The sequence below is a fragment of the Panthera onca genome, chromosome X, assembly GCF_046562875.1.
Source record: "Panthera onca isolate mPanOnc1 chromosome X, mPanOnc1 haplotype 2, whole genome shotgun sequence".
Classification (NCBI taxonomy): Eukaryota; Metazoa; Chordata; class Mammalia; order Carnivora; family Felidae; genus Panthera; species Panthera onca.
Window position 1 is genome coordinate 93,091,463 of NC_138357.1, and position 19,985 is coordinate 93,111,447.

The 19,985-nt window shown below is 38.4% G+C and overlaps 1 protein-coding gene across 13 annotated transcripts in view; it reads left to right on the forward strand.

The window, feature by feature from the left end:
- The window catches only part of CASK (calcium/calmodulin dependent serine protein kinase), a 359,937-nt gene that overhangs the window by 156,130 nt on the left and 183,822 nt on the right, over nt 1-19,985 (forward strand). For all 13 annotated transcript variants that reach the window (XM_081793028.1, XM_081793029.1, XM_081793034.1 and 10 more), the window contains exon 4: nt 15,015-15,092. In XM_081793028.1, the coding sequence (XP_081649154.1) occupies nt 15,015-15,092 (78 nt within the window). The remainder of the gene's footprint in view (nt 1-15,014; nt 15,093-19,985) is intronic.

Sequence of the window (19,985 nt, forward strand, 5' to 3'; positions counted from 1 at the left end):
ATTAATAAACTCCTTTTCTGCTTAAATCAGCCACAGTTGGTTTCTGTTTCTTGTAACTAAGAACCTTAACTGACCCCACATTAAGAAACAAGAATCAGGGCGCCTGGGTGGCTTAGTCAGTTAAGCGTCCAACACTTGGTTTCGGCTCAGATCATGACCTCACGGTCCATGAGATTGAGCCCCACGTCAGGCTCCGTGCTGACAGCATAAAGCCTGCTGGGGATTCTCTCTCTCTGTCCCTACCATGTGTTTGTGTGCATGCACGCTCTCTCAAAATAAATAAACTTTAAAAAAAACCCAAGAATTAGTAGAGGAATGGCAGAAGATGACACTATTATAAGGGGAGTCAGTGGCCTTGTAAAGTGCTTGCAAAATCTGCGCTTGGACTGGCAACTCTTGTACCTTGGGATGTCAGCCATGGCCTAAGAAAGCTGTAAGATTAGACATGGAGCTAGAAGTGGGAAAAAGCATACCAAGGGCCAGATACCCCAAGATGCCATGGTTTTCTGGTGATGAATTCTGAGGAACCCAAGAATTCCTAATAGAACCTAACCTTCCAGGTCCTTACGAAAATGTATTTGTCAGGGAAGAAGGTTAGAACATATTTAGCAGTCTGTAAATCAGACAAATAACTTTTAAATATTCAGATGTATGGGACCATGGGCTTCCATTCGTACACTTGCCTCAGGCCCTGCAAATGTTCAGGTTGGGCCTAAACCAAGGGAGGCCACCTTTGGCATGTGGGCTAAAACGGCTTTCAAATCTGTACCATGCTGGGCCCAAGCAAGGTTGTGAGGTAGCAGGATTTATTAATGCTCTGCCTTCCCTCTTGGCAACCTTTCCCTTCCTTTGCTCTGTCTCCTTGTGTCTAGTCACTCTCGCTTTGAAGACCTTCTCAGCACATTCATTCCCTCAGTGAGCCAAGAGAAACCCCCTTCAGACATTACCTACTCTGCAGCACCCACAGTGGGATTTGTCTTTTTAGGCACTACTAAACTTTCCAACCCACACAACTAGCACAAGCCACACTCGCCATCACATCGATCCACTTAGAAGGACCCAGGACAGGAAACACTGCTTGCCAGCCAGGCAGCACCAGGCATTCCTCTTGAATAGGAGTCTTTTCAGCAGGACACGTGCTAATGTGCAGTCAATATAATAGGGAAAGAAGGATTTTTTTAAATAGTGTTGAGAAAACTAGCAGTTCAGAAGTCGATTTAGATTCAACTCCCTCTCCAAAAAACAAAACCACAGACAGAATAGTTTATATAAACAAATCAAATCGTAGGAGAGCTAGCAAAAACTAAAATTATTTAACAGATCTTTGGAGAGCTTTTATAACTTCAAAGGACTGGGATTCATAAAGGAAAACATCAACAGATTTGAAATTGAAAAAAAAATGGAAAATTAATTTGCTTGAATATTGACAGAAAAGGTTTCTATTCTGAACATAGATAAGGAGAGCTCACCCCGATGGAAGGGAAGATATTAAGCTTCATATACAAATGGGCAAGGACAGAAGTGGTCAGTTACCAAAAAGAAATACATTTGGTACATAGGCATGTGGGAATATGCTCAATCATTTTAATGTCTTTCGCAATGTATCAGCATTTGCTTTGCAAAGTAATTCTGGTTACAGTGACCATTCCTTTCCCCATTAAAAAGATGAAGCTTTCCATCTACTTACATAACATACTTAACAGTGCTTTGTAAGAACCTTCTCTGGTCCCTGTCCAAGTTCATACTGAAGGAAGTTGATTGTGTACAGTTTACAGCATAGGTGGGAGAGGAGAGCTCAGCTCAAATTATAGTCCCTTAAATAGTCCCACAGTTCATTCCAAACCCACCTAACATGTTGACTCATTTCCAAGCTGTACTATTGTTTGTCAGGAAAAAAAAAAAAATGCCTTGATCTGCTTCCCTCATTTCTTATTTATTTATTTATTTTGAGAGAGAGAGAGAATGAATCCTAAGCAGGTCCTGTACTGTCAGTACAGAGCCCAACACAGGGCTCGATCTCACAAACCATGAGATCATGACCTGAGCCAAAATCAATAGTTGGACACTTAACCCACTGAGCCACCCAGGCACCCCTGAGGGGCTGCCCTCTATCCTAATTACATTGTAGTCCCCACCCTCTTACCCTGCTTCTCGTCTTCCCCTTCCCCCTACTCTTTGGGACCCATCTCAGAGGCTGCTTGCTTCATGAAGACTGTCTGAATCCCTCAAAGATGTACCCATTCCTTCCTCTGAAACTCTGATATGCACTGTTGTAACTAACTCCTTCCCAAAAATGAAGTAGTTTAGAATACGGGAAGGGTAAAGAAAGGTCATGCGTACATGACTCCTCTCTCAGAAACGAATTTACCACCAACAAATATTTATACATACTCATCAATGTGTGGTATGTTATGGTGACCATGAAAGACCTGTTTATGCCCTCAAGTTGCTCATAGTCCAAGTGGGCAGACCACACAGGTGCCTGTCAATGAAATAAATAAATACTGATAGTGTAGGTCTAAATGACCATAGAGAGGCACAGACCCTTAGGTCCCTAAGAGATCAGTGGAGGAAGCAGTTGGGAGGTAGAATAGGCGGGCAGACATGCAGGCTTGTACAGAGTTGACAGAGGGCATCACTGTCAGTGTGGGAGACAGGCAGAAAAGTGGAAAGAGGCCACTTCTGGCAGGGGCATAAAGAGAGCAAAAGTGTTGGGAAAAGGTGGTGGTTATGGGACATTTGTGAAGACATCAAGACAGTAGCACAAGCAAAGCCCTGAATTAGAAGAAAATAAAGGATAATTAATGTTTTTTTCCTAATCAATAGAGATTGATTTGTATATGCAAGGATTAAAACATTTATTGGCAAACTTATTAAATCTAGAGAATTTATTTAAACCATCTCAACAGTGCAGCATTCACACATGTATCATCAGAGAGAATGGGGATGGAGGCTGTGCATTTTGAAGATCCCTCTGGGTGATTCTGGAGCAGGCATGAAACTGGATTTGTTATACAGAGCACTCCCTTGTACTGTGACTTTACCTACTTAGCTGTAATCCCTTCTTTTCCATTAATAACTCAGAGCCTTGAACAGGAATTTGAAGTTTCCCTCTTTGTAACCTGAGCCTTTTTGCAGGGACAGTGCATGGATTCTAATGTCCAACTGCCTGAGTTTGAATCATGGTTCTTCCACTTACTAGCTGTGTGATCTCTTGGGCAAGTTACTTAACCTTTCCTGTTCCTCAGTTTTCTATTAATTAAAATAGGGGTAGTAATGACACGTATCTCAGAGACTTCTTGCAACCATTAAATGAATTAATGCATGGAAATCACTTAGAAAATGCCTGTCACATAGTATGTACTCAGCAAATGCTAGCTTTATTTATTACAACAAAATAAGATTATCCCTGTTTTTGAACCATATGTAAAAGAAACACCGTTTGTGTACTGCTTTGTCTGCTTCTTTCACTTAGTGTTTTATCTTTAGGATTCAGCCAAATTCCTCTGTGTGCCTGTAGTTAATTTCTTTTCATTGCTGTGTAGTATTCTGTTGTTTGACTATACCAGTGCTTTACCCATTCTGATGGACATTTGAGTTCGTTGACACTTGGTGCCTATTGTGAACAATGCTGCCATGAATGTTCACGCACATGTCTCCTGGTTGACGTGAGCACACGCTTATTTGAAGAGTCTCCTTGGGGCACCTGGGTGGCTCAGTAGGTTAATGTCCGACTCTTGATTTGAGCTCAGGTCATGGTCTCGCAGTTCGTGAGTTCAAGACCCACATCAGGCTCTGGGCTGACAGTATGGAGCCTGCTTGGGATTCTTTCTTTCCCTGCCCCTCCCCCCTGCTTGGGATTCTCTCTCTCTCTCAAAATAAATTAAAAAAAAAAAAAAAATGAAGAGAGTATCCTTGCCCAAAACTCTGTAGTCCCCTCTTCCTCATAAATCAACCAGCCATGTATGTATGCATCTGTTTCTGGGCTCTCTGGTATATTCTGTCCTGTTGTCAATAGCATACACGCTTAAGTAATAAGCCTTATATTATTGAAATTTTGAAATCAAATAGAGCAAATCTTCCCACCTTATTATTCTCCCACATTATCTTGAATCTTCTTGTCCTTTTACAGTGCCATATACATTTTAGATTCTGCTTGACAGTTTCCACAAAACCTGCTAGGATTTTGATTGGAATTCCATTGAATTTTTGCTTTCATTTAAAAAAATTGGCTGTTTATAGTATTAAGTCTTCCAGTCTGTGGAAAAGATCATTTTCTCTTCATTTATATTAGATTTATTTCTACATTCTTAAAAAATATCTTTTAAAAATTTTCTTTTGATTTATGAGAATAATTTTGCTCAATGCTGATTATAATTTTACCTTAGATTATTTTGGGTATTCTGTATATACACTTTATACCATCTGTAAATAATGACAATTTGTTTTTTCTTTTTCAATTCTTATTGATTTTATTTCTTGATCTTGCCCTTACTAGGGCCTCTAGAATAGTGTTGAATATAAGTTTTTGGAGTGGATGTTTTCATCTTGTTCTTGACCTAAGAGTTTCCTAAAGTTTAAATACATAATTTTATTAAATGGTTTTAGCATTTATTGAGATTAGCCTAATTTTTTCTTCTTTAGTCTGTCTCAGTGTTCAGAATTCTAGTCATTGAGTTCCAGACGTTAAAACAATTTTGTATTCCTCTGATAAATCCAACTTGGTCTTGATGTAATTTTTACGTATTGCTGGGTTTTATTTGCTGGTGCTTTGTTTGGGTTATTTGCACCTATGTTCGTTAATGAGACTGTCCTTTAATTTTGTCATGCTGTCCTTAATGGTTTTGGTATCTAGGTTAAGTAAGCTAGCTTCATAAAATAAATTGGAGACTGTTCTGCTACTTATTCATTTTCTCTTCCAAATGTTCCCTAGAACTTGTCAGAAGTGCCATCTAGGCCTACAGTTTTCTATGCCAGAAGGTTTTTAATTACTGATTTAATTCTGTCAATGAGTAAAGAATTATCCAGGTTTTCTAATTATTTTTGTGTTCACTGTGATGAATTTTATTTTTCTGGGAAATTTGTCGATTTCATAGATTTTCAAATTTGTGGCATAGAGGTTCAGTGTCATCTTATCTGCAAGATATGAAGTATCTCCTTTTTCATTCTTCATATTGGCTGCTACATGTGTCTTCTCTTTTTTTTTTTAACCAGTCTTGCCAAAGATTCATCATTTCATAGGGAACAACTTTTAACTTTTGCTAATCCCTCTAATATGTTTGTTTTCCATTTCATAAATTTTTGTTATTTCCTTCTAACTTGCTGAATTTAATTTGATGATCATTATATAGCTTATGCAGATGGATGACGGGTTCATAAATTTTCACCCTTCTTTCCTCATATATGCATTTACAGCAGTAAATTTCCCTGTAAGTACTACTTTACCTGCATTCTACAAGTTTGATGTGGTTATTTTTGTTATTCAGCTTAAAATAGTTCCTTATTTTCTGATGATTTCTCCTGAGATCTGTATAATAAAAGCATATTGTTCAGTTTTCAAATGAGGTGGATTTTCCAGTTCAGTTTTATTAATCTTTTTAAAGAAAATATTTTTGCTTTTCTTGCTCTCTGTTGTGTTTTTCTTCATTAATTTCTGTTCATTATTATTCCCTTCTACCCTTGTTGGATTTAATTTACTGTCCTTCTAAAATTTTTCTCCTGATAGAACGTCACTTTAGTTTTTCTTCTAAAATTTTACATCAGTATTTGTAATATTTCTGTTATGTTTCAATAATTTAAAGTTTAAAAACTTACAATTTATGGATACAGGCTGCTTTGTGTATACTGTTTTAGCTCCATTTCTCAAGGGGTATTTTTGTGTTTTATTTTTCTTTTAACATTTAGAGTTATGTTTAGTCTGATGAAAGTGGTAGTACCTGTTCATTTTTTAAGTAAAAGTAAAAAGAAGAAAACAAAAATTTCAAATACCCACCCACTCTTTAACAGCGTGTTGATATCCAAAAATTTCTGTGCCTCTGCAGACACACATATGTGCCCATATATATATTTATACATCTTAATATATTGTGAACATCTTTCTATATCAATAAATATACTTCTACAGCATCATTTTAATGGCAGCATAATACTCTGCCCTGTGGATTTACCACAATGTATTTAACAATTCTCCTATTGTTAGATATCTATTTGTGTGTTTCTTTGTTTTTAAATGTTTGTTTATTTTGAGAGAGGGTGAGTATGCACATGAGGGGGGGGGGCGCAGAGAGAGGGAGAGAGAGAGAATCCAAAGCAGGCTCTGTGCTCTCAGCACAGAGACCAGTGCAGGGCTCGATCCCACAAATCGTGAGATCATGACCTGAGCTGAGATCAGGAGTTGGACGCTCAACTGACTGAGCCACCCAGGCACCCCTCTTCTGATTCATAGGTTATTTAGCATGGTTTTCTCAATTTCTAAGCAAGCATTTGAGGATTTCCCATTTGCTGTGTTTATTTATTTCTAACATAGCTATATCATGATTAGGAAACATACCCTTAGTGCTTATAAACCTTAGAATTTTGATGGCTCTCAGAAAAGCACTTGTGCAGTGTTATCAGTTGTAAGCTGACCTAGCATTTTGTGCATATATAACATCATTTCTAGTTGAGAGAATGACTAACAGACAAACCATGCTTCCTCAAACTTGGGTATGTGACAGACATTTAATCACAAATGAACGAAGTGACCCTGCTGCTTCAAGGGAAAACAACTCACAGTGGTTGTCACCAATGATGCAGTTCAAACTTCCAAGTGAAAATAACAATTTTGGAAAACTTGTATCTGCCACCATAAACTTAATAGCTTACCAGGACTTAAAGGATGTTTCTAATGTAATCAATGGGGGTATGAATAAATGTGATTTTTTTGATAATGTGTAATCAAATGTGTCGGTATTTAGAAAATCTGCACAACTCTGTGGACTAGTATTTTTCAGATGACTAATGTGTGATGTTACAGAGTCATGCACAGGTAAAACATCTATTCAAAGAACAAGATAGACAATGGATTACAATGTAACACAGTACCCAAAGTTCATTGATATGGTTTCAGAATCCACATTGCAGTTTACCTTTAAGAAACTACCACTTTTTGAGTCTTGGGTGCAGTATCAAAGAAGAACATTCTCAAATATCTGCAAGGCCTATTAAGATATACCTCCTTCCAATTATATATCTCTGTGGGGCCAGATTTTCCTCATTTTTTTTCAACCAAATAACATATTATAACAGATTGAATGTAGAAGCAGATATGAGAAACAGCTAGCTGTCTTAAACCAGAAGTCAGAGCGATTTGCAAAACACCGAACAGTTCTACTCTTTTCACTAAATTTGTTTTGTTTTTGAATAGATACTTATTTTTCATGAAAAATATTATTCCTATTAACATGTAATGGGTTTATTGTCATTTAAAAATTTTTTTTTAATGTTTATTTATTTTTGAGACAGAGAGAGACAGAGCATGAACGGGGGAGGGTCAGAGAGGCACAGAATCTGAAACAGGCTCCAGGCTCTGAGCTGTCAGCACAGAGCCCGATGCGGGGCTCAAACTCACAGACCACGAGATCATGACCTGAGCCGAAGTCGACCGCTTAACTGACTGAGCCACCCAGGCGCCCCTATTGTCATTTTAAAATACATGTTTTTTTACATTTCTGGATTTTAATTTTTAAATTTTTAATTTAAAAATTTTAATTTTAAATTTTACATTTCTGGATTTTAATTTTTAAATTTTTTTAACGTTTATTTTTTTGTGTATGTGTGTGTGTGTGAGAGAGAGAGAGAGAGAGAGCATGAGCATGAGTGGAAGAGGGGCAGAGAGAGAGGGAGACAGAGAATCCTAAGCAGACTCCATTTCTGTCAGCACAAAGCCTGATGTGGGGCTCAAGCTCATGAACCATGAGATCATGACCTGAGCCAAAGCCCAATGCTCAACTGGCTGAGCCATCCAGGTGGCATTAATTTTTAATGCAGCAAATATTGATAGACAAAACCTACACAGACATCATCCATTTGGGGTTCCCAATCATCTTTTAAGTAGAAAAGGGCCCTGACATCAAAAAAGTTAGAGGACTTAGTCGTTGTCCTAGAAATTACAGTACGCCTCCTGACATGTTATTGTTGTGTAGTTTTTTTTTAAGGTCACTCTCTCTTCCTCTCTTGATCTCTCAATAGTTATTGTGTCATATGGTCTCAAAGAGTGAGAAAATATTTTTTTATTTAATCATTGTTCATTTAGATTACTGTACATATTTTCCACATTTTATGTTTTCATGCCTCACTGCATCCCTGAGTTTTCATTCCACTTTGTTTTTTTTCTACCTAAGGAATACTCTTGTGTATTTCCTTTAGGAATAGGTATGCTGCTGTCAAATTCTGTTGGTTTCTTTGCTAATCTGAAGGACATTTTTTCACCTTTATTCTTTATGGGGTTTTTTGGTGAGAAGAGAACTTTAGGTTGGCAACTAGTTTAAGATCCCTTTCCACTGCTCTCTATTCTGTATTCTGGCTTCCACTGTTGCCATTGAGAAGTCAGCTGTCACTCTAATCGTCTGTTCTTTTCTTGCACGGTTTTTGAGGTTTTCTATTTTTCTTTGGTTTCCTGTAGTTTTCACAGATATGTGTCTAGCTATAGGTTTCTTTATTGCTTGGTGTTTATTGGGCTTCTCAAATCAGTGGGTTGAGATCTTTAATCATATCTGGGTAATTATCAGACATTATATTTTCAGTATTGTTTCTGCTCTATTTTCTTTTCACTTTTTATCTATTAGTAATCGCTACACCCAACGTTGGGCTTGAACTCACGACCCAAGGATCAAGAGTCACTCACTGACTGAGCCAGTCAGGCGCCTTTCTTTTCACTTTTGAAATGTCAATAAAAATATATGCCGACCTTCTCCCTGTAACCCTTTCTCATCCTTTCATATTTTCCATGTTTTGTCTCTACATACTTCAGTCTGACTACATCTACTAGTTCACTAATTTTCTCTTCAGCTATCTAATCTGCCTAAGTTCTGACTTTCGGTGTTGGATTTTTTTCATTCTGAAGTTTCTGTTTGCTTTTTCAAATCTGTGGTGTCACTTTTTATAATTGTTGATCCTTGCTGAAATTTTTAAGTGGATGTTTTGTCTTCGTGGTAGGCATTGGAATTTCTCTATGCTAATAAAACATATCAGAATATATTCCTTACCCCACTTTCCAAAATACAACTCTTTATCACCCCAGCCCAGAGTATGGGGTGTTTTCTCAGGTCCCTAGCCTTTGGCAGGCTCTCCTGCGGTAGCTCAGTCTCTGCTCTTGGATCTCCAAGTGGAAGAGCAGTTGGGCCCTGTTAGTCCAATATCCACCTCGCCCATTCTTCAGAGTTCCCCACATATGCACCCTGCCCCTTCCAGGGCTGCCTCCTTCTCATGGGGTGCTGCCTACCCCTAGGGCAGAAGCATCTCTCGCTCACCTCTTTGAGCTCAAAACCTTTCCCCATCCTCACTAGGTAGTGTTTCACTCATTATACTGTTTAAGCTTTAAAAAAATTTTTTTGTTTTTGTTTCATCCAGTTCTGTAGTTGTTTTTCTCACCTTCAGAGGAAATGGTAGTTAGAGAGATTCAGATTTGGTCTGACCTGTACAGTGTTCCTCAAAGAATAGTTTGCAAATGAGTTCCAATCTACCAAATGTTATCAGTCTGTGATGAACTGTTATCAGTCTGTGATGAAGTAAGTACAGAAATTGAGAGTAAGCATTTAGAAACTGTTGGAGCAATCTGACATTGCTGTGAAATCATAGCACGTGATTTTGTGTTTTATAAAAATAACGATTCATAACATACCTGGGGGGAGTGGAAACTGCTCCTTCACCACAGTTAATTTGAGAAGCACTTCTTCCTACAGTCAGCTGCGAGTCTCCTACAAGCCCCCTCTTTTTCTGCTTTTACAGAATACACTGTAGAGGAGGAAAAAACCTTTTCTCTACCCTTTTAGGTTAAATGACTGGGTCTGAATTAAACTGACCAACACCAGACTAACAGGAAAAAAGATTTATTATTTTTTTTTAACATTTATTCATTTTTAAGAGACAGAGCATGATTCGGGGAGGACATAGAGGAAGACACAGAATCCGAAGCAGGCTCCAGGCTCTGAGCTGTCAGCACAGAGCCTGATGCGGAGCTCAAACCCATGAACTGTGAGATCATGACCTGAGCTGAAGTCAGACGCTTAATCATCTGACCCACCCAGGCACCCCAATAAAGATTATTTTATATGCACATGGCAGGACCATTGGGGTCGGGGGACACCCTCACAGGAAAAAAGTGAAAACCACAAAAGAGGTGGTTAGACCCAGATGCTTATATACCATTTTAACAAAGAGTAATACAGTCTGAAGAGACTAGAAAAAGGAAGAGGGGGGAGTTTGGGGGTCTCGGGTAAGTGGTGGCAAGGCAACCAGGAAATGTGTGGTAAGTAAGAGTTGTTTAGTAAGGTTTGTTATGCAGGTAGGAGTAGTTCTCTTCCTAGTACATAAGAGGGGAACGCCTTTACAAAGGGAAACTTAAACCTCCATTTTCAGGCAGAATGGACAAGATCAGAGAGTTCTTCCTGTGTCTGGTGTTTTTCAATTGCCTTCAGCTCAAAATAATCCTATGCCAAGGTGGCTTATATTCTGATCCCTTCAACATATGGTCAGCCATACATTGTGCCTCTAGACGTGTGATCTATTTTGTTTGGCATATTTGTTTTGGATTTTTTTTAATTATGTAAGTAATTTACATTTATTGTAAAATTTTTAAAATTCAGACAGATGAAAGGAACAGCTAAGATCATTCATGATCCCACTGCTTTCACAAGTCAACGTAAACCTCCCATAGTTTTTCTCGGCATGTAGGGTAGAAGCATTCCCCATACTCTTCTAAAGCAGGGTTTCTTCTCCCTCTTATTTTACTCCCTTGGAATGGAACCAAGCAGGGAAGTTTAGAACATGCTTTTTTGAAGCTCCTTAGCAGCCCCAGAAACACCCTAAGATGGGAAGCAAGAGAAAAACAATGAAAGAAGCCTTGCACTTGTTTTTAGAAGTATTATCAAATAAAGATGATCAAAGATTTGAGACATCAAACTTTTCAAAGTTGTTATATCGGGATTGTATTATGAATATATATATTAAATTTCAGTGATGAATAAAATTTGCATAAATAGTATTTTTCATTTTTCCATACATCAAAATTTAAAATTAATGAATTGCCTTTTACTCTAATATCAGTGTTACAAATAACTAATCAAACAGCTTTAATAATAGAAGATTACTTTCACAGCGATGACTGACTTTCAGACTAGCTCCTGAAGGAACATGCATGCATATTTAAAGTTACACAGGTGAGTTTGTTTGTTACCCCAGGTTATGAACCATCGTCATAAAAAATGTACAATGCCCAGAAGATCTCATTTATAAGAGTGACTAAAAGTATCCTAGGGCAAAAAACCCCAATAATCAATATTTGGAACCAATATGAAGAAAACCTTAAAACTGTGACTTAGAGACATGAAAAGAAATAGAGAACATATCATGTTCATAGATGAGAATATGAGAAAAATGTTAATTTCTAGAAGTTCATCTATAAATATAAAACTATCTCAGGCAAAATATTAAAAAATTTTTAACATTTGATGAACTCATTTTTAAAGTTCAGCTGGAAGAAAAAAATTCATAATAAAATATTAGCAAAGAATAATAATGAAATGACTTATTTTTCCAAATATTAAAATACACTATTAGAGGGCCGCCTGGCTGCCTCAGTCAGTAGAGTGTACAACTCTTGATCTCATGAGTTTAAGCCCCATGTTGGCTGTAGAGCTTACTTAAAAAACATAAGATAAAATATTGAAAAACACCATTACAGTATTAAAAATGGTGTGGTACCAGATACAAGAAGAGACAGGTCAGTGGGAAAGCCTAGAAACCTGAAAATAACCTGTGTATGTGCATGTGTAGAGACTGTCATTTCAAATACTAGTATTTCAGATATAACACCCCAAAAAATGTGTCGATCCATGCTGGTAATTTCCAGGTTTTTTTTTCACTGACTGGTTCCCTTGTTAGGCATTGGCCTCTCACCACTTGACTACCTTCTCCTACTCCTCAGACTGCTGTTTTCCCTCTTCCAGGTCCCTCCAAAAAAGTCTTCCTCCAGCTCTCAGGAAAGCTCCCAGATTCTTATTTCTTGACGATGCGATTGATTTAGCTCTCCTTTGCCTAACTCCTTTCTCATGTGCGCTGAATAGTGCTCATCCTCACATCTCACAATTAAACAGGAAACCGCCTAAACAAAACTTCAATTCATTCACTGGAAGGGGTCCCTTAGTTCTCCTAGATCAAGCAACCAGCTTAAATTGCAGCCCATTTAGAAATAATATTTTTTTTCCTCCCCACAATACAAAGAAATGAAAAATATTCAGCCTCTCTTGTAATCAAGGAAATGCAAATTAAAGCAATCATGACTTACTTTTTTCCCTCCTGACTGGCAAAGATCAAAAAGGAATAGTCAGCCTAGTGGGGGCAAGGTAGAGGAAAGGACACCTTCACGATTAGTGAGGGCAGTATAGCATGTTAAATTTTTTTCCAGGAGTATATCAACAGCTTTATTGTATATGCCCCCCGACCCCTAGGACAAGTGCAACTCTCCTTATAAGACTTTTACTCTAGCAGAATATCATGACTGTTCAAACATGTGACCATGTTCATTTGGGCTTTATTTCCAATGGTGGAAAATGGTCACTACCATACTTCAGAGCAGACTACACCATCACAAAGATTATTTTGTGCAGAAGAATTCTATTTGACATTGGAAAATGTTCATCAGCTGTGAACTGGAAACTAGGCAAATGTTGTAAACCCTTGTATAAATGTGAAAGTATTTTCATTTATACAAAACCACACCGAGGGGCGCCTGGATGGTTCAGTTGGTTAACGTCCGACTTCTGTTCAGGTCATGATCTCGTGGTGTGTGAGTTCGAGCCCCATGTCAGGCTCTGTGCTAACAGCTCAGAGCCTGGAGCCTGATTCAGATTCTATGTCTCCCCCTTCTCTGCTCCTCCCATGCTCATGCCCTGTCCCTGTCTCTCAATAATAAATAAACATTAAAAAAATTTTTCTTAAAACCACACCAAGATTTAGATCATATGGTCAATTATTCATTAAATATTTACTGTGTGCTCAGTCTTCTGCTGGGTACTGGGTGGGAGTATGTTGAAAGTATAAAACATACTTGTTCTTGGGGCTCCTGGGTGGCTTAGGCAGTTAAGCGTCCGACTTCAGCTCACGTTATGATCTCGCAGTCCATGAGTTTGAGCCCCACATCGGGCTCTGAGCTGTCACGAGCCCAGCATCTGATAGCTCAGAGCCTGGAGCCTGCTTTGGATTCTGTGTCTCCCTCTCTCTCTGCTCCTCCCCTGCTCATGCTCTGTCTCTGTCTCAAAAAACAAAACAAAACAACACAACATACTTGTTCTTTAGGGCTTTATACATCTTGTTGAACTGTTGAGCTTGAATATGTGCATTTCTTCCTTGTACACCCAGCAGGTGTAGCTGTAGGTAATGGGAAGAGCAGTGAATATAGACACAGATTTGAATCCTGTCCCTGTAACCTACTTGTCTACTCATACAAATTATTTGAGAATGAGAAGGGTGCTGACCTCGTGGGGTGATTGTAAGAATGAAGATATAACAAGGAGTGTTTCCCATGATGCTTGGTGAATTGTAATATGAGTATTGATAATTCATTATTATTAATACCTACTTAGTAATTATTAGTAATAGTAATGAATAGTTTCTTTAGTTTCCCTTCTAGAAGCCTGTTTCCTCAGTGTAATACACTGGAGTCTCAGCTACTTGAATAAGTGAATGAATGAAATACTGGTTTTGAAAACACTTCATATGCCTTGAAGCATTATGAAAATGTCAGCTATTGATATTTGAATAATTTCACTACCAGATACAATCTGGCAAAAGTGTCCTGTATATGTATGTAAATGCTAAACGTGTGTTAAGTGCTAACTGTTAGGATATGGGCATATAGGGTTGTTATAGAATTTAAGCAAATGAAAGCCTTGATGTGGTTAGTAATTCACTTAGGGGGCTTTCTGGGAAAGGTGTGATTGGAATGGGGCCTTGGATTACAGCAGGTTTTGAATATGAAGAGCAATGTATTCAGAAGCATGTGACAAGAAAAGAAAGAAGACTGTATGTTCGGGGAATAGTAATTAAGACTAGCCTGCCTAGAGAGTGATGTATACTTGAGGAGCCATCAGATAGGACAGGTAGAAGAGGTGAGGTGTGGCTGACACAACAAGAGACCTTACTGATCTGAGAAATAAAGAAGAAGTATTTTAAGTTTGGGGCAAAAGAGTGACATTCCATCACCAACACATCAGTGTGTTAGAATATGTTTGTAGGGATTGACTTTGGTAATGGAGTGTGAACAAAAAGAAATTATGAATTAGCTACTGTTTTCCTTCTACAGTATATAGTTTGAATGCCCATTTAGTGGTGATAACTATACCTAAATATTTTAGAATCCTTGTTGGATTCTTAAAATATTACGTGACATGACTAAGTATAGATAATTTTGGAACTGACTCAAAAATATGTCCATAGCCACCAGCATTGCCCTTTTCTGAGGCTTCTTGTTGTGATAACTTAAAGGAAATTTATGGTCCATTTTCTACACCTCGTGTTATTTGATGCTACCATTTGCTTGTTCTTTGTACTTCTTTCCATGTAGATTTTCAGTGTTAAGATGGTTATAATATCCTTTATAATTTATATATCTTTCCTTGAAAGAAAGGAGATTTAAATAACTTATTAGAATCATTAGCTGTAAGCCAACTAATGACTTAGTTACAATATATTCATTTTCAGTGTTTTCTTCCTGGGATTTCCTCTTACATATTTTTTTTCCTCACATTTCTCTACAGTATGGATGGCGCAGATCTGTGTTTTGAAATCGTAAAGCGAGCTGACGCTGGTTTTGTATACAGTGAAGCTGTAGCCAGGTATGTAATTTGTATTGACTCAGAGGTCACAGGGGAAATAAAAGAAGGAAATGACAGAGAAATCACATGAAGTGACCTGCTTTTTGAACTGATGAGGAAGAGACTGCCACTCTTTCCTACAAGGAACATGTCTGTTCTAGTGTGCAGTAGTGGAGCCGAATAGTGACTGGAAATGACAAATACTGAACAACGAATTTCTTAACCTGAGTCTACAGTTTAACATGGTACTGTTGCCTTTCCCGTTTGGGATGACTTTTATTCAAGAAGGGATTTGGTAGCTCAAGAACTATGAAGAATCAACTTTGGGGGGGTGGGGGTTATGTGTGATCATTGTTTTGGGCAGCTGAGCCTTCTTAGTTCTTCACTTTGCCTTTTAGTGATAGCACATTATTATGTGACCAGTTAATCTGATGAAATGCACAGAATAGTGGAAGGAATAGAAATAATAGCACAGTCTTCCTGCCAGATATATTTGCTTCAGGCCAGTGTGTGATCTCCCAAGCAAATGGTGGCCATTGTTCTAAGTCAAGTTGTTGTACAGGACTAATGAGTCAAAATAAGGAGTAAAGTTGAAAAATCACAGGAACCATGCACTGGGCCACTTGCTTATAGATTTGGAGCAATATAGCTTTCTGCTTTGGTGTCATTCAATCATATCATAAATACCCACTTCAGTGGGTTGCCTTTTTAATACATGGGGTCTCCTCAGTCACCAGCCATAATATATTGAAGGATTCAAACCCACAAACCAGTTAGGATTTATTAAAACTTTCTACCATCTGAGAAACAGTTACCATTAAATGATTATAACTTCCTCTTATCATCCTTTATATAACCATGGCATCTTGGACAGATACAGGTAGCAATAGCTTAGGGACTATCTAATACAACCTTCAGCTCAGAGTGGCTTCAGATTCAGTGCCCTGCCTCTTCCTGGCTAAGGAGCAAGGGCCCCAGTCTCAGGAGACCGAGCAGCCATAGCTATAGCACAAGATGAAGAATATACTCAATTGAGGTAGCTGCTGTTGCGTGCTGCTGGAGCTAGGGAGAAGCAGCATATGAAAGTTTATATACAGTAATTGTAATGACTTCTTTGAACTCCTGATGTATTCATGGTAGAACTGAGGTTGGGTATCCTCTTTTTTTCTGTGCCGTGCTCGCTAAAGCACATTCTACAGGGCGGTGGGGGAAGGGGAAGGGGTAAATCTCATTTTCCTATTAGTTTTGAGTTCTTACCACAATTAAAATTTTTTATTCTGTATTGTGCTTCAGAATTTAAAAGCATTCTTTAATACCAAAATAGTCAATGCCATCTTGATTTTTCTTAACATACAGCAGTAAACGACTTTATCCAACTGAATGAAACTCTCAGACCCTTGCATCTTGTTGTTTATATTTACTTCTTCAAGAATTTGAGGCAACTTGCCTTTTGTACTCTCCCAAATTGAACTCTTTCAACAGCAACATCAAATAGGGAAAACTAAAAATTCTGAACATGGATTTTTATAAAACAGTGAAGCTTGATGAAGGGAGATGACTTTTTTCCTTTTGGACCACAGTAACACTGGAGTACTGTGAGAAATAAACCCACTGACCCAGTCAAAGGAGGGATGCAGGGAAGCACCTAGGAGCACTGTGAAGTGAGGCTTTAATCAACATTCTTGCAAGAGCGGGTGTCTGATGGACAGGCACACCCAGGGCAATCACAGCAGACAGTTTATCTCCTAGTGTGCAAGTCCCTCCCCTGATTTCTCATTGGCTGAGTACTACAGACGTTACAGCCTTACCCGGAAGTCTCCTATGCCCATATACGGGAAAAAGTAGTCTGACTGGAACAAATGTACATTCCCTGAGGTGACACAGAGGTTTCATTCCCTTCTCCCTTTGTTCTTTGGTGCATGCTCATTGCAAAGCCTGCAAAAATAAGCCCACAAAAAGGAGAGGGGAACAAGAACCAGGAAGTGAAGTGTCTAAGGGTTGGGGGCTCCATTGTTGGTGGGGGGTGGTTCATACATATTTCCAATAGGTCATAAACCTATTAATTAGACAGCACAGCTTTTATTTGGTATTTCTTAAAATGAATCATCTCCCTTACTTCTCACAGGTACCTGGCACATATGCTGTCAGGGTTGATGTTAAAACAGTACCACTTTTATCCTGTTCCCCACTCATCCATATTGCTTTTCCTTAACTTTGAGCCTGTCTGTGCCACTGGCCTGGGTATCGGCATAAGGAGAATAGTAATATGTAGAGGTGATGCCATACAGTGAGATTACTTGGGGGATCTTTCCCAATCTCAAGGTTTATAGTAAAGGTAGATGCTTCCATACATCAAGATGAAAGCCTGTTGATTTTAAAATCTACCTATATTTTCTGTTAAAATGGTAATTTTTTTTTTTTTTTTTTAATGGAAGGAACTTTCCAGAATGAACCAGTAAGGAGTAGTATTGGAACCAGTAGGTGACATTGCAGAGAGAGAGATTTGGGACAATTTATTAAGGATTCTTCCTAAAAATGACAAAAGGCAGGGAAGGCCATCCTCAGAAAGTAGTATTAGGTATGTCCCCTTTTGCAGATGATCATGACCACATAACAAGGGCATGTAGAGCCTTCCTTTGGTTGTAGAACATTCAATCAGTTGACTTTGAACTTCCCCTCCTCCTCTGATTCTGTGATTCATTGTTGGGAAATTTAGCTTGTATCAGTATTCTAGTGAGACCACAACTGTAGGAAGACTCGGAGACACCAAGTAATCAAATTGATAATGTTTTTCTCCAATTGGCTGAGCTTCCAGAGAAGCAGCAAAGCATGGCCTAAAATAAAACTGCATACAGTCCTTACAACCCAATTAGTGATTACCTCTGTTCCTTCAGGGGTGATGAGTTGTCAAGTGCACTAACATACAAGATCAGATGATCAAATCAAACTCTTACAAATCAGAGCAGTCTTCTTCTCTAGTACCAAGCTTTACTAAATAATTACAATTTTACAGGTGATCAAAAGGCTCAACTGAACCAGAGAGGTCTGGGTTTTCAAGGGCAATTTCCCAGAGTAGATGGGGTGTCTACATGTGGGATCCCACACACAAGGGAGAATTGCAGTTATGAGATGGCTCCATTGTATGCCCCCGGGGAGTTGTATAGCTTCAGTGACATCCTCCAGGAAGCCAGCCATGCCTCAAAGATCCTGGATTCTGTTTCCCATAGGTAATCCTTAGCCAGGGACATTCTGTTAAGAGCATTTCAGAGATAAGGTGTCTTCTGACTAGCAAGAGCGATAATCTCTGTACCTAGAGTCTCCTCCCCTCTTTTCTTTCACCAATTTCATCACTCACCAAAGGAAGTGAGTGGATTGCTGGCCAGTTCTTTGCTTCCACTGAATTGTCCTCATTCCTGATCCATACAGGAGATAGAGGCAAACTTCTCTATTGCGACATTTTTCTGAAAGTATAGGCCACCCTGATGATTCATGAAAATGAAGCTTTCTAATTAAAATTTAGTCAGCAGTTCTAGAACATGTGGGTGGATTTTGCTTTTCTGTTTTGCTTGCACACTATTCACATGCACAGCCCCCCAGAGTCCTGACTGGGAGGGTGGAGAAAGATCACTTTAAGCTGTGCTATCTGGGGAGAAAAAAAAATGTATCTTCCCCCCAACATACTCCAGAGATTCTGATATGTATGTATATTTGGGTCAAATAATTGAGCACTCTGATAATTAGATTAAAAATGCTCGTTCATTGAGATTTTCTTTTTAATGACGCTTTGAAATAGGAATTTTCTTTAGACTACAAATATATAAGTGGCTATCTTAATACTATGTATCCAAAGTAGTCCATACTATAGGTATAAGCTATGTCCACATTACCTGATTTAAACTTACCCACTGTTCTCATGTTCACATCGAGATGCACAAATAGGGTGTTCCTAAACCTTTGACTAAACTTAGTAATATTGTAATAATAATGACTTTACCCTTTGTAGCATGGTTTAGAGTTTACAAAGTGCTTTCATATTTGTTGTCTGCCATTACAGAGGGTCACACACATATCCTTCACAGCCTGATTTGAAGCAGGAAAGGGCCAAGCTAAGAACCCCTAACTTAAACAGAAACTTAATTCTAGGCTGCACAGGACCAGGCCAAGAGTATATGACCACAACCCCTTTGTGTGCATTTGCAAAGTAAAAAAAATTGGCATCACAACTAAGGACTGCATGAGCCAAGTTCTCTGCCTAGAGCCCACTTGTGAGGAGACAGTAAGTGTAGGAACGAAGTCTGGAGGTTCTTTTCCTACCTTTCATTTAAAAAATGGAAACTTTTGATCGGTTGTAGTACACGAAATGATGCATATGCCAATGAGAAGGACATTATGTGAGTTTGATAGTAGCATATCCAAGAGGGAAGTTGATAGAAATGCCTTTTAATTGTATAGCAGGAGTAGAGAAAAAAAATTTTTTTGAGTCACAAGGATACACACAAGGGCATTTACAAGTACTATTAAATTATTTAGTTTTTATTTTAAAGTGTGAGGAATATAAGATCTGGAAAGGAGGCAAAATTCAATAAGTACAAATAATGTTGGTTATATAGCATTTCTGTCATGGTTGGCTGAGAAGGAAAAGGGAAAAATGAAAAAGGAAGACGGATAATAGGAAAAAAGAGAAAGAGGGGAGTAGAATACAGAGAAAGATGATCAAAGAGAGAAATAGCAGGATTACAGAAAAACAACTGGAAAATTAGTGGGGGGTGGAGTCAGAGTAAGCTCTGAAATAATACTGAAAAATACTCTACTCTGGTTACACCCTGTGGCTAGTTGACCCTGTTAAGCATTGTTTAAGGCCTTTCTTTAAAATGCTAACTCCTCCTGTGTTTTTCACCTGGACCTCGAGGGGAG